The following is a 16,859-nucleotide window of genomic DNA, read 5'->3' as shown; positions in this document are numbered from 1 at the left end:
TGTTTTTTATGAGGTTTCTTTGTAAAAGGCATATAATGGATCATTTCAATGTTAAGGATTTGTTAGTTTATAGGCCTATATACATTGAATCAAACCCTTCATAACATCTTAGTTGATCATTTAATATACTTTATTTTTGATAAAACATCCCATGTTTCGGTCTTAACACACATTTTCAGTATCTATGGTAATGTTTTGGTAGCGATCACAATGTTTACACAGCTAAATCAGATTTTCAACATTTTATGTTAATACAAATAACTAACCATGTTGCACATATGAAGCCAGCACATATTACAGACACGCATCTGACGGTAAACATCTAATAGAAAACCTACAGCTCACATACCATATCAGAACTTAAACATACTCAAATATTAATTATTTGCATAACTGTACTGAGTTTAGTTTATTTCCCCAAATAATGGATTAATTGTTACCAAAACAATTGTTGTCACTACCAAAACAATGATACCCAGTGATACGTTTGGGTCGTGATTGTTTTGGTAGTGAAACGTTTGAATAGTTTTGAGCCTATAGCTCAAAGATGCTAATCAGCACATGGTTAGCAAGCACAGTTCTGAACAGATGTAGACACATAAAAACTACATTTTATGGAAACAAGCCACAAAAAGATCCCCTAACTACAGAAAACATATGTTTGGTAGTGACGTTCTTTAAAGTTACAGAAAGATTTTCAGACTTTTGAACACATGTAGCTATTAGAGACAGGGACACAGTAAGAATACTTGATAAAAAAGTGTAGGGGTGTGGCTAAAATCAGTCTCAGCCAATGGATTAAAACATGTTTCGGTAATGATATGACAATCTTTGAAAGTTGAAATTTAGGGGTTTGGGACAACCATGTCCCAATTGAAGGTACCCAATGAATCATAATAATATATATTAAGCTGATATTATAAATATTATTGTGGGCTTCAAAAGATGATAGAAGGATCTTTGTAAACAACTAAGATTTGAATACTTGAATGCTTTTTAAATGTGATTTTAATGTGGGACAGCAGTTTGCACAAGGCCTAGTGTTGGCTTATACTAGTGTTTGTCTGGGAATCCGCACCCATATAGTTCTGAGCTCTTATAAGCTGCTCATAAGTGTTGTGTTCGATACAGATGATCATTTATCCTTTTGTTTTTCCAGTTTGTCCTTAAATGAAATCCTGTGGAAATCTAATGATGAGATTCCCTTCCATGTGTACGTTCATTACGAGTGTATTTTTCTCTCTATATGTGTATTGCACAAGTGAGCTTTATTTTAAACACTTTCAAACTCTCAGTCCCATCAGATCTAACACGTCACAGCGGTGGTCATCGATCATGGCAATATGTGTTTAGATGACGCCATTGACTTTGGCATCCTGAATTGGGTTTATTCTAAAGTCGATATTAAGCTCCATCTGTTTGCTTTTGACTTACTATAATACCTGTAGTCCACCTACAGTGAAATATGACGGGGCCGTGACGACACCCGGACCTCCTGCTCTCGACAAACCCTGTGTGTCCGGACATGAACCCGAGGGGCTTCCGAACGCTCCAATCTGACATTCAGGCCCGTTTCACAGAAAAGGCTTCGCTTAAGCCAGAGCTATGCCTTAGTGAAATGAAGACATTTATGTCACTTTAATAAAAATGCCTTAGAAGAATACATTACTGGTGTGCTTCTCGAGAAACATTTCATAGTTTTGTACATTTTCATCCTCATGGTTTTTTAAATATAATTATTTCAAAGAAATCCCTTTCCAAGAGAGAGAGAGAGAAAGAGAGAGAGAGAGAGAGAGAGATGTTGACCTCTCCTTTGATCCGGATGCAGATCCTGGAAAGCCGCGACCTAACCCTGCCACTCTGCATCAATGAGAAAAACTCTTTCTTTCTTTCATGTTAAGCAAAAGTACAGTACGAGAGTTTTGTAAAGGTGTCACCGCTGAGTCACATTTTCAGGATTAATGTATTATGTAGTTTCTGTTCAGCGCTGGGATCAATATTTATACATCATTAGTTCAATGGAGTCAAAGGACCCCACCCCAACAAACTCTTGCTCAATCTCTAATATTGCAGAACACACACAGGGACGCCACAAACACATCTTAAACCACTTACATGACTCTTTCCAGACGTTTTACTTTTAATTTCACTTAGTTACATCTGATTGTACTGCAAGCTGGGAAACTTTGGGCTTTTACAGACACATGGGGCAGAGACAAATACGTAAATGTCAAAATTAAAATGAGATATTTGTATTTCACTCTATATCACTTCATTTTACCAAAGCCGTACACCTGAATAACTTTCTTTCCTTCCATCCATAGTTAGAAATACTCAATAGATATGAGATGTGATCCAATCCCATAATACAGACCTGTAACAGTAACGCTTGTGAGGAGAATGTGTAGTTGTCCAATGTCATATGAAGTATTTTGTATGTCTTATATTATATATTATTATAAATTGTAATAAATTCACTCTGTATACATCCATCTGTCAGTTTAGATTATGCTGTCATCGAAGATAAACACCACGCTTGACTCCACCTTCACTTGACCCGTATGTGCCTATAAAGCTGTGTGTATAGAAGTGTATGGATCTCACTGAACCTGTGGATAGTCTGACGCTCCACAAACCATCATGGGTTTGTTAAATATGATATGTAGAACAGCGCTGTTATGGATAACGCTGTCTCTTGAGCTCGCCGCAACACAAACCAGTAAGAATTGATTTTCATGTGTCTGATTTGTACATGTATTTCATTTTATTATTGTATTCATATTATCACCATGAATGCGTTCAAAACCAGTTTTAGCAAAGGATATGATGTTTTAGTGTGTATATTGCTGAAGAAGTTATTTGTATATTTGAAGGAAAATAAAAGTTTGAAGTGCGCGGATGAATAATAGCAATTATTTCAATTTTAAATTTAATTGGGTTTTAACATATATGAACATTGCATTTGATCTATAATGAATATAATGAATCGAAAGTTTTCATATTTTTAACGCCCAGTTGTCTTTACTTTATTTTAAGGTACAGTCTTGTCCAAAACAAATCTCTAATAGTTTCAGAATAAGCTAAATAGTGTTTAGATTTAACTGCCCAAATATAAGCTTTTTTTTAAATCAGCTTTTTTTTTAGTGTTTCTGTAAACAATTCAAGATTTTTGTGAATTTTCCAGCATTTCTTCCAGCGATGACCATCCAGCCATTTGCTGTAACCCAAATGATTTCAGGTAAAAATCTACACATCGAACGAACACGTTGATTTTACATCGGCAGCATTATAACGTTAAACGTTGTCTTCTCAGGATTGAGTTCACAACACAACGAGCTGGTTTGTAGTACGTGGGGTAACTACCATTACAAGACGTTCGATGGAGACGTCGTTCAGCTGCCGACCACCTGTAACTACATCCTCACCTCACACTGTCACAACAGCTATGAAGATTTCAACATTCAGCTGAGACGTCAGGTGATGAACGGTGAACCAACCATCAGCAGAATCACCATGAAACTGGAGGGCACCTTGGTCCAGATCACCAAAAACTCTGTCAACGTCGGTGGACAAACGTGAGTCTTTATAACCGTAATAATAATTAAATTGTAAGTGTTGTTTAAAAGTTTCTTTTCTCAGTTCACTGGTTTGAAAGCACTTTACAACGAGGTTCATTTTGTTAACGCAGTGTCGTGGAAACTCGTAGATATTTAATTCGTGTGACATTTGGGGCGGGTTTAGGGGTGTGGCTTCATTAGTGCTTTTTCTGTCAATTGTATCGTTTTGTAGTATTTATGTTGCAGGAACTCGTACGAATGATCCACCTTGTAAAATAGTTATAAATTCCTGTGAGAATTATTCCTCTAATGTTAATTTCAACATTTACATTCCAATAAAAATGAAATGTAAGTGTTAAATGTAGCTAAAACCCATTGGGCAACAATGAACAATTGTGTTTGTTTAACATTAGCAAATACAGCAGAAACATTGTTCATTGTTAGTTCATACAAGCTTATGGATAAACTGATGGTAATGCATGAGACCTCATTGTAAAGCATTTCTGTTGGTTTTTGATGTACTGAAAGCTGAAGACTGGAAGACTAACTTGGACTCGTATAAAGCAAAATCTCTTGCTGTTTTTCTGTAGAGTGACTCTGCCGTTCAGCAGCTCTGGGGTTTCAATCGAGAAGTTGTCCAGTTATATTATGGTGAAGGCGGTTTTTGGTCTCGTAGCCATGTGGAATGAAGACGATGCTTTCATGGTAAAAAAAGGAAAACGCTTAATAACACAAGCCATAATGTTTACTAGCTTGTTATCTTGTGAATGCATTGCTGCCTCCAACTAATACGATGAAATATTTTGGTGTTTTCAGGTCAGGTTAGATGAGAAATACAAAAACCAGACATGTGGACTCTGTGGTGACTTCAATGGAATCCAGCTGTACAATGAATTCATCAGTGATGGTATATTCAAGTCCCACGAAACAAAATTGCTAACCTATGAATTCTATATGTTTATGTAGAATAAATACACCGTTTGTTTCAGGATCTACGATGACTGTGTCTGACTATGGAAACCATTGGAGGATGGATGATCCAACAGAAATCTGTGAGGAAGAAGACATGTCTCATGTTGAAAACTGTGGAGATGAGGTAAATACGCTGGGCCCCGGGCTACAAGAGTTTAGCTTCTATGCAGCGTGTATCAATCAAAATGGCAATGATGTCAGTTTTAGTCCTTGTTTTATTCAGGGAGTGAATTATTGATGACGTCTAATATTGAATGAACAGTTTTCTAAATCCATAGTAACAGACTATCTTTCTACTCAACAATCACAAATGAATCTCTCGTTCATTTCAGCAAAGAAACAAGCTCCGCTTTATCATATGAAATATATGAAAGGTTTATTTCATTTTTCCGGGTATAGCGTTAGATGAGGAAAAGCTCAGTTACAGTTACAAAGCGTTTGTGCTTTTGCAGGAGTTTTGTACTAGATTAATATTTACAACAAGTGTGTTTGTGGCTTCTCTTTCTCTACAGTCGTTTTGCCGTCATGTCTTCACCAGTCAAGTGTTCCAGGAGTGCAGCGGTCTAGTGTCCATCGATTCTTTCGTCCAAGTTTGCATGAAAGATTTGTGTCACTGCAACATCTCTGGAAGCTTCTGTCTGTGCAAAACCATCACTGAATACTCCAGACAGTGTGTGCATGCAGGCGGAAAACCCACCGAATGGAGAACAGATCATTTCTGCGGTGAGTACCTCGTCATGTCATGGTAGTTTCCACTTTAAACATGGCCAGAAAATGAGTGTAATGTAGAATGACGTCTTGTGCAAAATCATGTGTTACAGTCACTTGTTTGGAACTGATGCAGTTCATGTTTTGATGATGGATGTGTCTGAATATCATTTGTTCTGTATGTTCAGCTCGTCCGTGTCCGAACAGCATGGTGTATAAAGAGTGTGGAAATCCGTGTACTGACACCTGCTCGAATCCTGAGAGAGGACAACTGTGTGAACAGCACTGTATCGACGGGTGCTTCTGTCCTCCGGGTACAAAACCTCATCATGATTTTTCGCATTAAAGGACGTGTCAATAAACGTAAAGGGTATTGATTTTGTATGTGTATGTGTATGATCTCTGTGAAGGCACTGTCTTTGATGATATAAAGCAGTCGGGCTGTATACCCCTCCAAGAATGCCCCTGCGTGTTCGGAGGTAAAACATTTGCTGCCGGGGAGAATTACACAAGCACCTGCAGAGACTGGTAATCTTGACTCTCTCTATTCATTGAACATGTTCTCACTGAAGACATTGAATGTTGTATTTTTCTAGTTTGAAATGGCCCGTGTGATTATTTGTCATGTAGCACGTGCGCTCAGGGTGAGTGGAACTGTGTTCAGAAGGATTGTCCTCGCTCATGCTCAGTGGAGGGTGGATCTCATATCACCACATATGATGGGAAAGCGTACACTTTTCATGGAGACTGTACTTATGTGCTGTCCAAAGTACGTAAACCAAGCGCTTCTCCAGACTGTCAGTCTATGATCTCTCTAAGATACAAATACATATGATACCCTGGACAACAAAATCTATTTTCAGAGATACAAGTATTTAAAACTCTGGAATCTGAGAGTGCAAACAAATCAAAATGTTGAGAAACTAACCTTTAAAGTTGTCCATCAGAGGCGCTGTAGCAGGCCTCTGCTAAGAAGAAACAGGCTCTCTATTGGTTGAAATTCTAAGCTTTACATAGATACCACCAAACTTGAGCGGGTCATTCCCAAAGAGCGGGAATAAAATGTTTTGTTGGCTATTGCCACAAATATTCCTGTGCTACTTAACACCGGTTTTGTGGTCCAGGGTGACATACATTTTTAGTTTTTATGTCCCAGTTGAGATTTTCTTTACATTTGGCTAAACATTTTCATAACAAATATACAACATGATTCAGATTATTATTATCCAGTATATACAGCCAGGACTAATGTAGAGACCATTCCAAATATTCATTTAATCAACATTTCTATATATATTGTGATCATTTGGGTTTAACGGCAATGTGAGTAAAAGTCTGACAGCATGATGACACGCGAAAATTGTCATCAAAATCCAGGTTATCGCATGAATAAATATATTTTTAAGATTTCAGAACAAAATTCACCTGTTTTATGTTCTACATCCAGTTTTCATTTCCTGCAAACAAATGCAAATAGAAACAATGTTTTTATTTGAACATTTGGTAGAAATAGTGCTAGTAGTTCACAGAATGAAACAAAAATGATCATTTGACCTAAACACATAGCAAATTCAGAAAACTGACAATTATTTTGAAATGGTCTCTTCATTTTCTCCATGGCTGTATATGCATTTTTCTCTTTTATAACATGCAGTAGAACTAAGAAATAAGTGAAATGGAAGTCGTGCGTCTGTCCCACGTACATTGACTATATTAGAAAACAAAACCTCAAATCAACTTACATATGGAAACCTCTGTCAAGATGATTTCTAGTTTCCACGGACTTGATTATATCTTCATACGATCTAATAAATACAAATATTAAATGTAAATCTTTACATTTCATCTCATCCATTTGGCTCATTTGTTTACAGCAATGCACAGGCACAGATTTCACAGTTCAGGGAGATCTGATGAAGTGTGGCGTGACGGACACTGAGAGTTGTCTGAAGGCCGTAACTTTAGCTCTGTCTGAAGGGATGACTGTGAGTTCTGATACCATACGTCTTAATCTTAATCATTTTATTTATCTGTATTGTATACTTGTGGCAGTCATGTAGTAAGAACTTTTCTTTTGTGTCCGCAGGTGATCAAAGTGGATTCAAGTGGAAATCTTGAGATCAACAGAATCATTTCTCAGATGCCCTTTTTCACTGGTAACCTATATGTAGAGAAATAAGCACTTTCACTAAACCATGGTTCTCACAAGGAAAATAAGACACACCAACAATGTTCTGTTTTTTCAGCGGACGTCACCATTTTCAAGCCCTCGTCTTTCTTCATCGTCATTCAGGCCAATTTGATTGGGCTTCGGTTAGAGATCCAGCTGGTGCCATTAATGCAAGTTTACATCACGACCGATTCGGCGTACCAAGGAGAAACATGTGGTATTTGTTTAACACTTTTGCGTTCATTTATGAAATAAAGACATATAATGATTTTCTTCAGGATGAATTCTCTTCAGTTTAGTTCAAATCAAATCCCTTCACAGGTCTTTGCGGCAATTTCAACAACGTTGAGGCTGATGACTTTACGACCGCCGGTGGACTGAGAGAAGGAACGGCCGTCGATTTCGCCAACACCTGGAAAACTCGAGCCAGCTGCCCTGACATCAAGAGAAGCTTTGAGAATCCCTGCAGTCTGAGCATTGAAAATGGTGTGACAGTTTTTTATATATAAAACATTATACATCTTAAAACAACCGCTGATGTCATAATAAACATTACAATATATGAACATACTATAACAATGGATATGCTAAATCAACCCTTTTAATAGAGAAATATGCCCAGCACTGGTGTGCCCTGCTGTCAGACCCTTCAGGAGTTTTCGCTCCCTGTCACAGTGAAGTCAATCCTGATGTTTATCAAGCAGTAAGTGCCACGAGGTTTCTTGTCTTTCATGACTATATTTATTGATATGTGTTTGTTCATTCAAGTTTCTCTCATGTTGCAGAACTGTATATATGACAGCTGTAACTGTGAGAGGACGGAGGACTGCATGTGTGCCGCGCTGTCGTCATACGTACACGCTTGTGCCGCCAGAGGAATCTTGCTGGACGGCTGGAGAGACGCCGCCTGCAGTGAGTTCATTCACAGCATTATTTCATAAACCAACTTAAACATGTCGACAAACTCTAATGGGAGATTAAATCGACAGAAATGAAACATTGTGTAAGGATCTTTGGATCATATTCATTACGGTCCAAAGTACACTTACGGGGGCCTTCAAATTTAAAGACCAACAAACAACCTTAAAACGTATTTTAAAGTAGAAATGCATCGATACTAAATGTCTCCACGATACCCATTCGTTCAGAGTGATATCCATCGAAACCAATTCTGAAGATGAAATGAATATTTCTTAACTTTCTGAATGTTTTAATTCAAGACAAATATAGTGGCTCCCAAAAGTATTTAGAAAATGTCGAATGTCGTCCACAAAGAAACTTCAGGAAAGTCAAAGTTGCTGAATATAACTGAGCTTAAAGAAACGCCCCCTTGTGTCTCCTCAGAAAAGTACACCACGATTTGTCCAGTCAGTACGGTCTACTCTTATGACACGACCAGCTGTGACCGCACCTGTCGATCTCTTGGTCAAGCAGACAGCACCTGTGCTATTGACTTTGTGCCGATGGACGGCTGCGGCTGCGCAGACGGCACATTCATGAATGAGAATGGTGATTGTGTTGCCTCTGTCAACTGCTCATGTTATGATTCAGGCAAAACTATATCACCAGGAGATGTCATCTCGAAAGACGGACGATCATGGTGAGTAGATGGTTGAAATCGACACCATTCTTTACTGATATTATCACAATAACATAGTTGACTAATAACCTATAAAGCACATTTTCTCTTCTTCAGTAATTGGGAATTCTTTTGTTGTGTTTTTACCAAACTATGTTAAAGTCACTGACGAATATTTATATTTCAGTGTTTGTGAGGAGGGAAAACTGAGCTGCTCTGGAGGACACACTGGAGAAGGTGTGTGTGTGTGTGTGTGTGGTTGTACACCTGTGTCTCTGTATGTCTGTGCACATGTGTTTGTGTACATATAATGTGTCTGTGCATCTGTGTGTGTGTCTCTGTGTGTACATGTGTATGTGTGTGTTTGTGAGTTTCAGTGTTTCCTGTGAGCAGATTGTAGTGCTTTATTATGTCATTATCACTCTCCTTATATTTTGAAAAACACCGTTTCTCATTTCTCTGATCGTTTCCTTCAGAATGTGTGGCACCCATGACGTTCTTCAACTGCTCCAGCGCGCCCTCGGGTTCGACAGGATCCGAGTGTCAGAAGAGCTGTAACACCTATGACATGGCCTGCGTGAGTCTCTACTGCTTTACACGCTCACACAGATCAACATTCTAAACAACACTTTATTTATCTGATTTACTCGTTCTTTTTGATTGCTCACTTTATTTTGTGCTGTGCCAAACTGTTCAGCTTGTTAACGCTTGCGTTGTTTGCATGAAGGGTGGTGTTGCACTTTACTTTAATCATTCATAAGCACCTTTTTGAAGTGGGCTAGGGAAGTTTCTGGAGACAGAAGTGGAATGTGGCCTACTTTTGTGTGGACGACAATAGTTAGAAGCGCAAGGTTCATGGGTTTCGATTGCAAAGGAAGAAGCATAATGAACACATTTGTGTAGATTGAATGCACTGCGAGCATCTATATGATGGTTGGGAACAATTGCAGATCAGCACAGAGTGTGTGTCCGGGTGTGTGTGTCCCTCTGGACTGGTGTCTGATGGGAATGGCGACTGTATACCTGAAGATCTGTGTCCCTGCGTTCACAATGGAGTTGCGTATCAACCTGGGGAAAGCCTTTTCGCTGACTGTAACACATGGTAGGTTTCTGTAATTATTTGATATATTTGGTAGTATTCCTTTAAATAAAATGCATTAACTACTCTTAATAGCACTTGTAATGAGAGAAAATGGCAATGCACCGAGAACCAGTGCAGCCGGACATGCAGCATTTACGGAGACGGCCATTATCAGACGTTTGACGACAAAAGATACGTCTTTGGTGGAAGCAGTGAATACAGCGTTGTTCAGGTATTCAACATGTACTTGAATTAGGCATACTGCATATAGAATTATCGAAAATATTTGAATTATAAACATAATCTTTATTTATATTATTTCTAAGTTTGCAATTCGTAACTTTTGCCTCTTCGTCGCCATTTTTGTTTGAAACACGTAACTGCAAGTTACTTTACCTACTTATCTTGATGTGTAAGTTAATGTATCCCTAGGCTAAGATAAGGTCTTTTTTTTTTTACAACATTTAACAACAACAATAAAAGTTATGGATTGTATCTTAAACAAACAAAGTGGTTCAGAAAATTTAAATTTTCAAAGTATTTGCAGATTTCACTCGTAGGCAGGGCTGGAATACATGTAACTAAGTTAATACAAAATTTGAGTAACAATATTTCCATACAGTTACTTTTAAATGGGCTGTTATCAAATTACAGTTAATTCCAAAAAGTATTTTAGATTACCAAAGTGATAACTTCTGACTTTTTCTCACAATTGTGAGAAACTGTAAATCTGCTGCAGACGATAGTCAAGTCATCTGTTTGGTGATCCCTTTGTTTTCTGTACCTTATTAGTATTCCAAAGTAGTCTAAAGTATTTAGATTAAGTTACAAGACATGTGTTATCTAACGAAATACGTTACAGATGACTTTTTAAAGCAAGTATTTTGCAATCTGTAATGAAATTTTTTTTTAAAAGTAATCTTCCCAGCCCTGCTCGTAGATGAACTAATATCGTTTATTGCGTGAGCAGGATTACTGCAGCAACAATAACGTGAACGGCTCGTTTCGAGTGGTGACTGAAAATATTCCCTGCGGAACCACCGGCACCACCTGCTCCAAGGCCATCAAGCTTTTTCTCGGAGTGAGTCGGCGTACCATCGCCAAAGCAGCAATCTCAAAGCTTTCATTAACAAAGAATAAGCACTGAAAATAAATCTGACTTATTTCAGAGCAATGAGCTCAGACTGACGGAGGGAACCTATCAAGTTGTCCAGCGGGATGCCGGAGAGGAGATTCCTTACCAGATCCGCAGCATGGGACTTTACATGGTGATCGAAGCAAATAATGGACTGATGCTTATATGGGACAAAAAAACTACCATACACGTCAAGCTGAGTCCGGAGTTCAGTGTGAGTAGATCACACTTGTCAATTTTAAATGCAGAAACATCACATTTGTATTGTAACGTGTGTGTGAGGAGAGTTCTCTTTCTATCCACAGGGTCGTGTGTGCGGTCTCTGTGGAAACTACGACGGGAACGCGAACAATGACTTCACTACCCGCAGTCAAGCGCTTGCCGTCGATGTCCTGGCTTTTGGAAATAGTTGGAAGCTTTCTAGTGGCCCGGATGCAACTCTCATCGAGGATCCTTGTGTGCATAATCCCTACAGGGAGGCTTGGGCACAGAAACAGTGCAGTATAATAACCAGCAGTGTCTTCTCAGCCTGTCATCCACAGGTGCTTACAACAAACTCATATTAAATGAACACTTCACCCAAAAGCAAAGATTCTGTCATCATTGAATCACCCTCATGTGGTTCAAGATCTGTACATGACTCTTTCTTCTGTGGATTTGTGTTCATACAATCGAATTCCTTATTATTTTGTTCCATTTAAAGCTGCAATCCGGCTCTAATTCAAAAAGAAAGAAATTGTAGTCTTAAAATTTTGTCTTTCGTCAAAGGTGGATCCATCTTCATTCTACGACGCTTGTGTGAGAGACTCTTGCGCTTGTGACAGCGGTGGAGATTATGAATGTTTCTGTACAGCTGTAGCCGCTTATGCACAAGCCTGTAATGAAGCCGGAGCCTGTGTCGTCTGGAGAACTCCAAAAATATGCCGTGAGTCAATGATATGCTGCAGCTCAATAGATGTTGTTTAAAGCCGTGATGTAAAAGGTATTTGTTTCGCAGCGTTGTTCTGTGATTATTACAACCCACCTGGTGAATGCGAGTGGCACTACAAACCTTGCGGAGCTCCGTGTATGCAGACCTGCAGAAACCCGTCTGGAAATTGCTCAAGTCAAATACCAGCACTTGAAGGTGAGAGCTTCCATAAGAGGAATAGCCTAAATTGATACTATTCAAACAGTTTGACTTCGATCTAAAGCTCTAGAATTGTCATGAAACAATCTGGTGAAACTTAAAGGTCCAGATATCTGGGTAACAAATTTCACGATCACACAAGTCAGAAAAACACAATGAGATATGTTCAGAAAATGTTTTTCTGAATGTTTATGAATTTTTAACTGTTTTAGGTTGCTATCCTCAATGCCCTTCGGAGCAGCCTATTTTTGATGAGGATAACATGAAATGTGTCGTACAGGAAGATTGTGGCTGCTATGATGGACTGATACATTATGAGATAGGCCAGCAGGTGCCAACCACAGAGAACTGTCAGTCATGGTGTGTCTGTATTTTCTTTTACCTTATCTTTTTTCACTCAATCGATATTATGTTTTCTATATGCAGCATATCAATGTTTTGAAATACATTAATAAGATTAACCTGTTCATCCTATTCTTTCCCCGTGCAGCAATTGCTCTGAGTTTGGCATTATATGTGACTTTGATGTGAATGGTGAGAATTTGTGTAATTATATTTTAAATATTATAAATGCCAAAAGGAATTTACATTTATTCATTCTTTTTCTTTATTTACAGCATGCACATGCATTTACAATGATGTACAGTACCGCTATAATGACATAATTTATCACACAACGGATGGACTGGGAAGTTGCATCACAGCCATATGTTCAGCCAATGAAACTATAGAGAGAACATTCATGCCTTGTGAAACAACTGGTGTTCCAACAACTTCCTCCCCCTCTACTACAACACCGATCCCCACAACTGTTTTTGTCTTCAGCACGCCAGGTTATTATTCTCACTCTTGCATATTGCTAAGTTTATTTTCTCTTTATAATTAAAAACAACTTACTATTTCAAACTTTAATCATGTAAATACTCAACAGGAATTTTAAAGGGATAGCATATCAGGAAAAAAGATTGTATTTTATTTGTTCTGTTGAACACATAATGAGATATTTTGAAGAATTCTGGAAAACAAAGAGTTCTCAGGCACATTTGACTACAATTTAAATCTATACTATGGTAGTCAATGATCTCCCACAACTGAAAATATCAAACATTCTTCAGAATAATAATAATAATAATATATTTTATTTATCATGCGCTTTTCTAAAACCCAAAGCGCTACTGAAAATAAAACAAGTAAAATAAAGAAGAATATCTTTCTTTGTGTTCAAAGGAACAAAGTCATTTATACAGGTATGAAATAACATGAGCGTGAACTATCTGTTATACAGTCAATGGTTGTTTAAGCATTTTTTTCAATTTCATAGCTTAATATTTGATTTGATTTGATTTCCACAGAATATACTTCACCAGAAACGGAAGAACACACAACCACATCTCAAGGCATTTTCTCCACATCCAGGAAGCCAGACATGATGACGACAAGTGGAAAAACAAGTCAACCGGCAACAACTGAAGCTATTGTAACTGGTTCTACTAAAGAGCCTAAATACTCAACTGAAGAACTATTATCAATACCTACTACATTATCACCGAAATCAACATCAACACTGTCCACAACATACCCAAAAACAGAAACTGAAAATTCCACAGAGATGGAAAAAACAAGCCTGACTACATCAAAAACTTCAATTGCACCTATTACAAAAACACTTGCTACCATAACTGGAGAAATATTCACAACAAGTTCTGCAACCTCTACATCCACAATGGAGACAACTGTGAAACAGGGAATGACAGAGACTGTGTCTTCCACCACTGGACACCCAAAGGTGGAGACAACTAAACTAACAAGTCAACCAACAACAGTAACAGAGACAACTGCTTTGCCAGTGACTACAGTTGTGTCAACAAAAGCTGAATCCTCAACTGAAGCTGAGATCACCACTGAGGGGGTTTCTTCAACAACGAAACCAATCAAAGCTGAAACAACCCTTGCAACAACCACACAAAGCATCCCAACCACAACACTGCTTGAGAAAGAAAGCACCACTGTCCCATCTTCTGAATTGTCAACATCTTCAAGCTCATCTGCTCCAACAACACATATCTCACTGCCAGTTGTAACATCCACACATCCAACAACAGTAACAGAAACAACAGCTGTGCCAGTCACTACAGTTTTGTCATCAACAACAAAAGCTGAATCCTCAACTGAAGCTGAGATCACCACTGAGGGGGTTTCTTCAACAACAAAACCAATAAAAGCTGAAACAACCCTTGCAACCAGCACACCAAGCATCCAAACCACAACACTGCTTGAGAAAGAAAGCACAACTGTCCCATCATCCACAGAGACCAGCAGAGCTGCAATAACCTCTACATCAGTGACCACTACTCAAACAACTGGAGAAGCAAGGACGACAGAGACTGTCACAGAAAATGAAACAACCACATCTCAGACACCTGTGCCCACCACCACAAGACCACCAAAAGTGGTTACAACTGAACTAACAAGCCAACCAACACCCACAGCTACAACAACTGCTGAAGAAATCACATCTACGTCATCTGAATTGTCAACATCTTCAAGCTCATCTGCTCCAACAACACATATCTCACTGCCAGTTGTAACATCCACACAACCAACAACAGTAACAGAGATAACAGCTGTGCCAGTCACTACAGTTTTGTCATCAACAACAAAATCTGAATCCTCAACTGAAGCTGAGATCACCACTGAGGGGGTTTCATCTACAACAAAACCAATCAAAGCTGAAACAACCCTTGCAACCAGCACACAAACCATCCCAACCACAACACTGCTTGAGAAAGAAAGCACCACTGTCTCATCATCTGAATTGTCAACATCTTCAAGCTCATCTGCTCCAACAACACATATATCACTGCCAGTTGTAACATCCACACATCCAACAACAGAAACAGAGACAACAGCTGTGCCAGTCACTACAGTTTTGTCATCAACTACAAAAGCTGAATCCTCAACTGAAGCTAAGATCACCACTGAGGGGGTTTCATCTACAACAAAACCAATAAAAGCTGAAACAACCCTTGCAACAACCACACAAACCATCCCAACCACAAAACTGATTGAGAAAGAAAGCACCACTGTCCCATCATCCACAGAGACAAGCAGAGCTGCAACAACCGCTACATCAGTGTCCACTACTCAAACAACTGGAGAAGCAAGGACGACAGAGACTGTTACAGAAAAGGAAACAACCACATCTCAGACACCTGTGCCCACCACCTCAAGACCACCAAAAGTGGTGACAACTGAACTAACAAGCCAACCAACAACCACAGCTACAACAACTTTTGAGGAAATCACATCTACATCATCTGAATTGTCAACATCTTCAAGCTCATCTGCTCCAACAACACATATCTCACTGCCAGTTGTCACATCCACACATCCAACAACAGTAACAGAGACAACAGCTGTGCCAGTCACTACAGTTTTGTCATCAACAACAAAAGCCGAATCCTCAACTGAAGCTGAGATCACCACTGAGGGGGTTTCTTCAACAACAAAACCAATCAAAGCTGAAACAACCCTTGCAACAACCACACAAACCATCCCAACCACAACACTGATTGAGAAAGAAAGCACCACTGTCCCATCATCCACAGAGACAAGCAGAGCTGCAACAACCTCTACATCAGTTACCACTACTCAAACAACTGGAGAAGCAAGGACGACAGAGACTGTCACAGAAAATGAAACAACCACATCTCAGACACCTGTGCCCACCACCACAAGACCACCAAAAGTGGTGACAACTGAACTAACAAGCCAACCAACAACCACAGCTACAACAATTGTTGAAGAAATCACATCTACGTCATCTGAATTGTCAACATCTTCAAGCTCATCTGCTCCAACAACACATATCTCACTGCCAGTTGTAACATCCACACATCCAACAACAGAAACAGAGACAACAGCTGTGCCAGTCACTACAATTTTGTCATCTACAACAAAAGCCGAATCCTCAACTGAAGCTGAGATCACCACTGAGGGGGTTTCTTCAACAACAAAACCAATAAAAGCTGAAACAACCCTTGCAACCAGCACACCAAGCATCCAAACCACAACACTGCTTGAGAAAGAAAGCACAACTGTCCCATCATCCACAGAGACCAGCAGAGCTGCAACAACCTCTACATCAGTGACCACTACTCAAACAACTGGAGAAGCAAGGACGACAGAGACTGTCACAGAAAATGAAACAACCACATCTCAGACACCTGTGCCCACCACCACAAGACCACCAAAGGTGGTTACAACTGAACTAACAAGCCAACCAACAACCACAGCTACAACAACTGCTGAAGAAATCACATCTACGTCATCTGAATTGTCAACATCTTCAAGCTCATCTGCTCCAACAACACATATCTCACTGCCAGTTGTAACATCCACACAACCAACAACAGTAACAGAAACAACAGCTGTGCCAGTCACTACAGTTTTGTCATCAACATCAAAAGCCGAATCCTCAACTGAAGCTGAGATCACCACTGAGGGGATTTCATCGACAACAAAACCA

The 16,859-nt window shown here is 39.1% G+C and overlaps 1 protein-coding gene across 1 annotated transcript; it reads left to right on the top strand.

Annotated features, from left to right (window-relative positions):
• Positions 1-2,596: 2,596 nt before the first annotated feature.
• LOC306897897 (mucin-2) lies at positions 2,597-16,309 on the top strand (the record flags this gene model as incomplete). The annotated part of the gene is made up of 31 exons (XM_079463017.1): positions 2,597-2,719; positions 3,185-3,238; positions 3,314-3,575; positions 4,148-4,262; positions 4,374-4,464; positions 4,547-4,653; positions 5,042-5,252; positions 5,426-5,551; positions 5,648-5,765; positions 5,868-6,006; positions 7,112-7,222; positions 7,324-7,393; positions 7,484-7,624; positions 7,729-7,893; positions 8,016-8,110; positions 8,193-8,319; positions 8,752-9,007; positions 9,174-9,223; positions 9,463-9,563; positions 9,937-10,088; positions 10,161-10,299; positions 11,038-11,148; positions 11,237-11,416; positions 11,508-11,744; positions 11,971-12,127; positions 12,200-12,328; positions 12,544-12,691; positions 12,822-12,865; positions 12,949-13,164; positions 13,684-16,082; positions 16,178-16,309. Exons 1-31 carry the CDS (start codon positions 2,641-2,643, stop codon positions 16,307-16,309), a joined length of 6,462 nt encoding a protein of 2,153 aa, XP_079319143.1. The 5' UTR covers positions 2,597-2,640.
• Between the last annotated feature and the right edge of the window lie 550 nt (positions 16,310-16,859).

Source organism: Barbatula barbatula (assembly GCF_947034865.1).
Source record: "Barbatula barbatula genome assembly, chromosome: 1".
In the NCBI taxonomy this organism is placed as follows: Eukaryota; Metazoa; Chordata; class Actinopteri; order Cypriniformes; family Nemacheilidae; genus Barbatula; species Barbatula barbatula.
The sequence above is the reverse complement of the archived record's forward strand: the minus strand, read 5'-3'. Positions and strand labels throughout refer to the sequence as shown.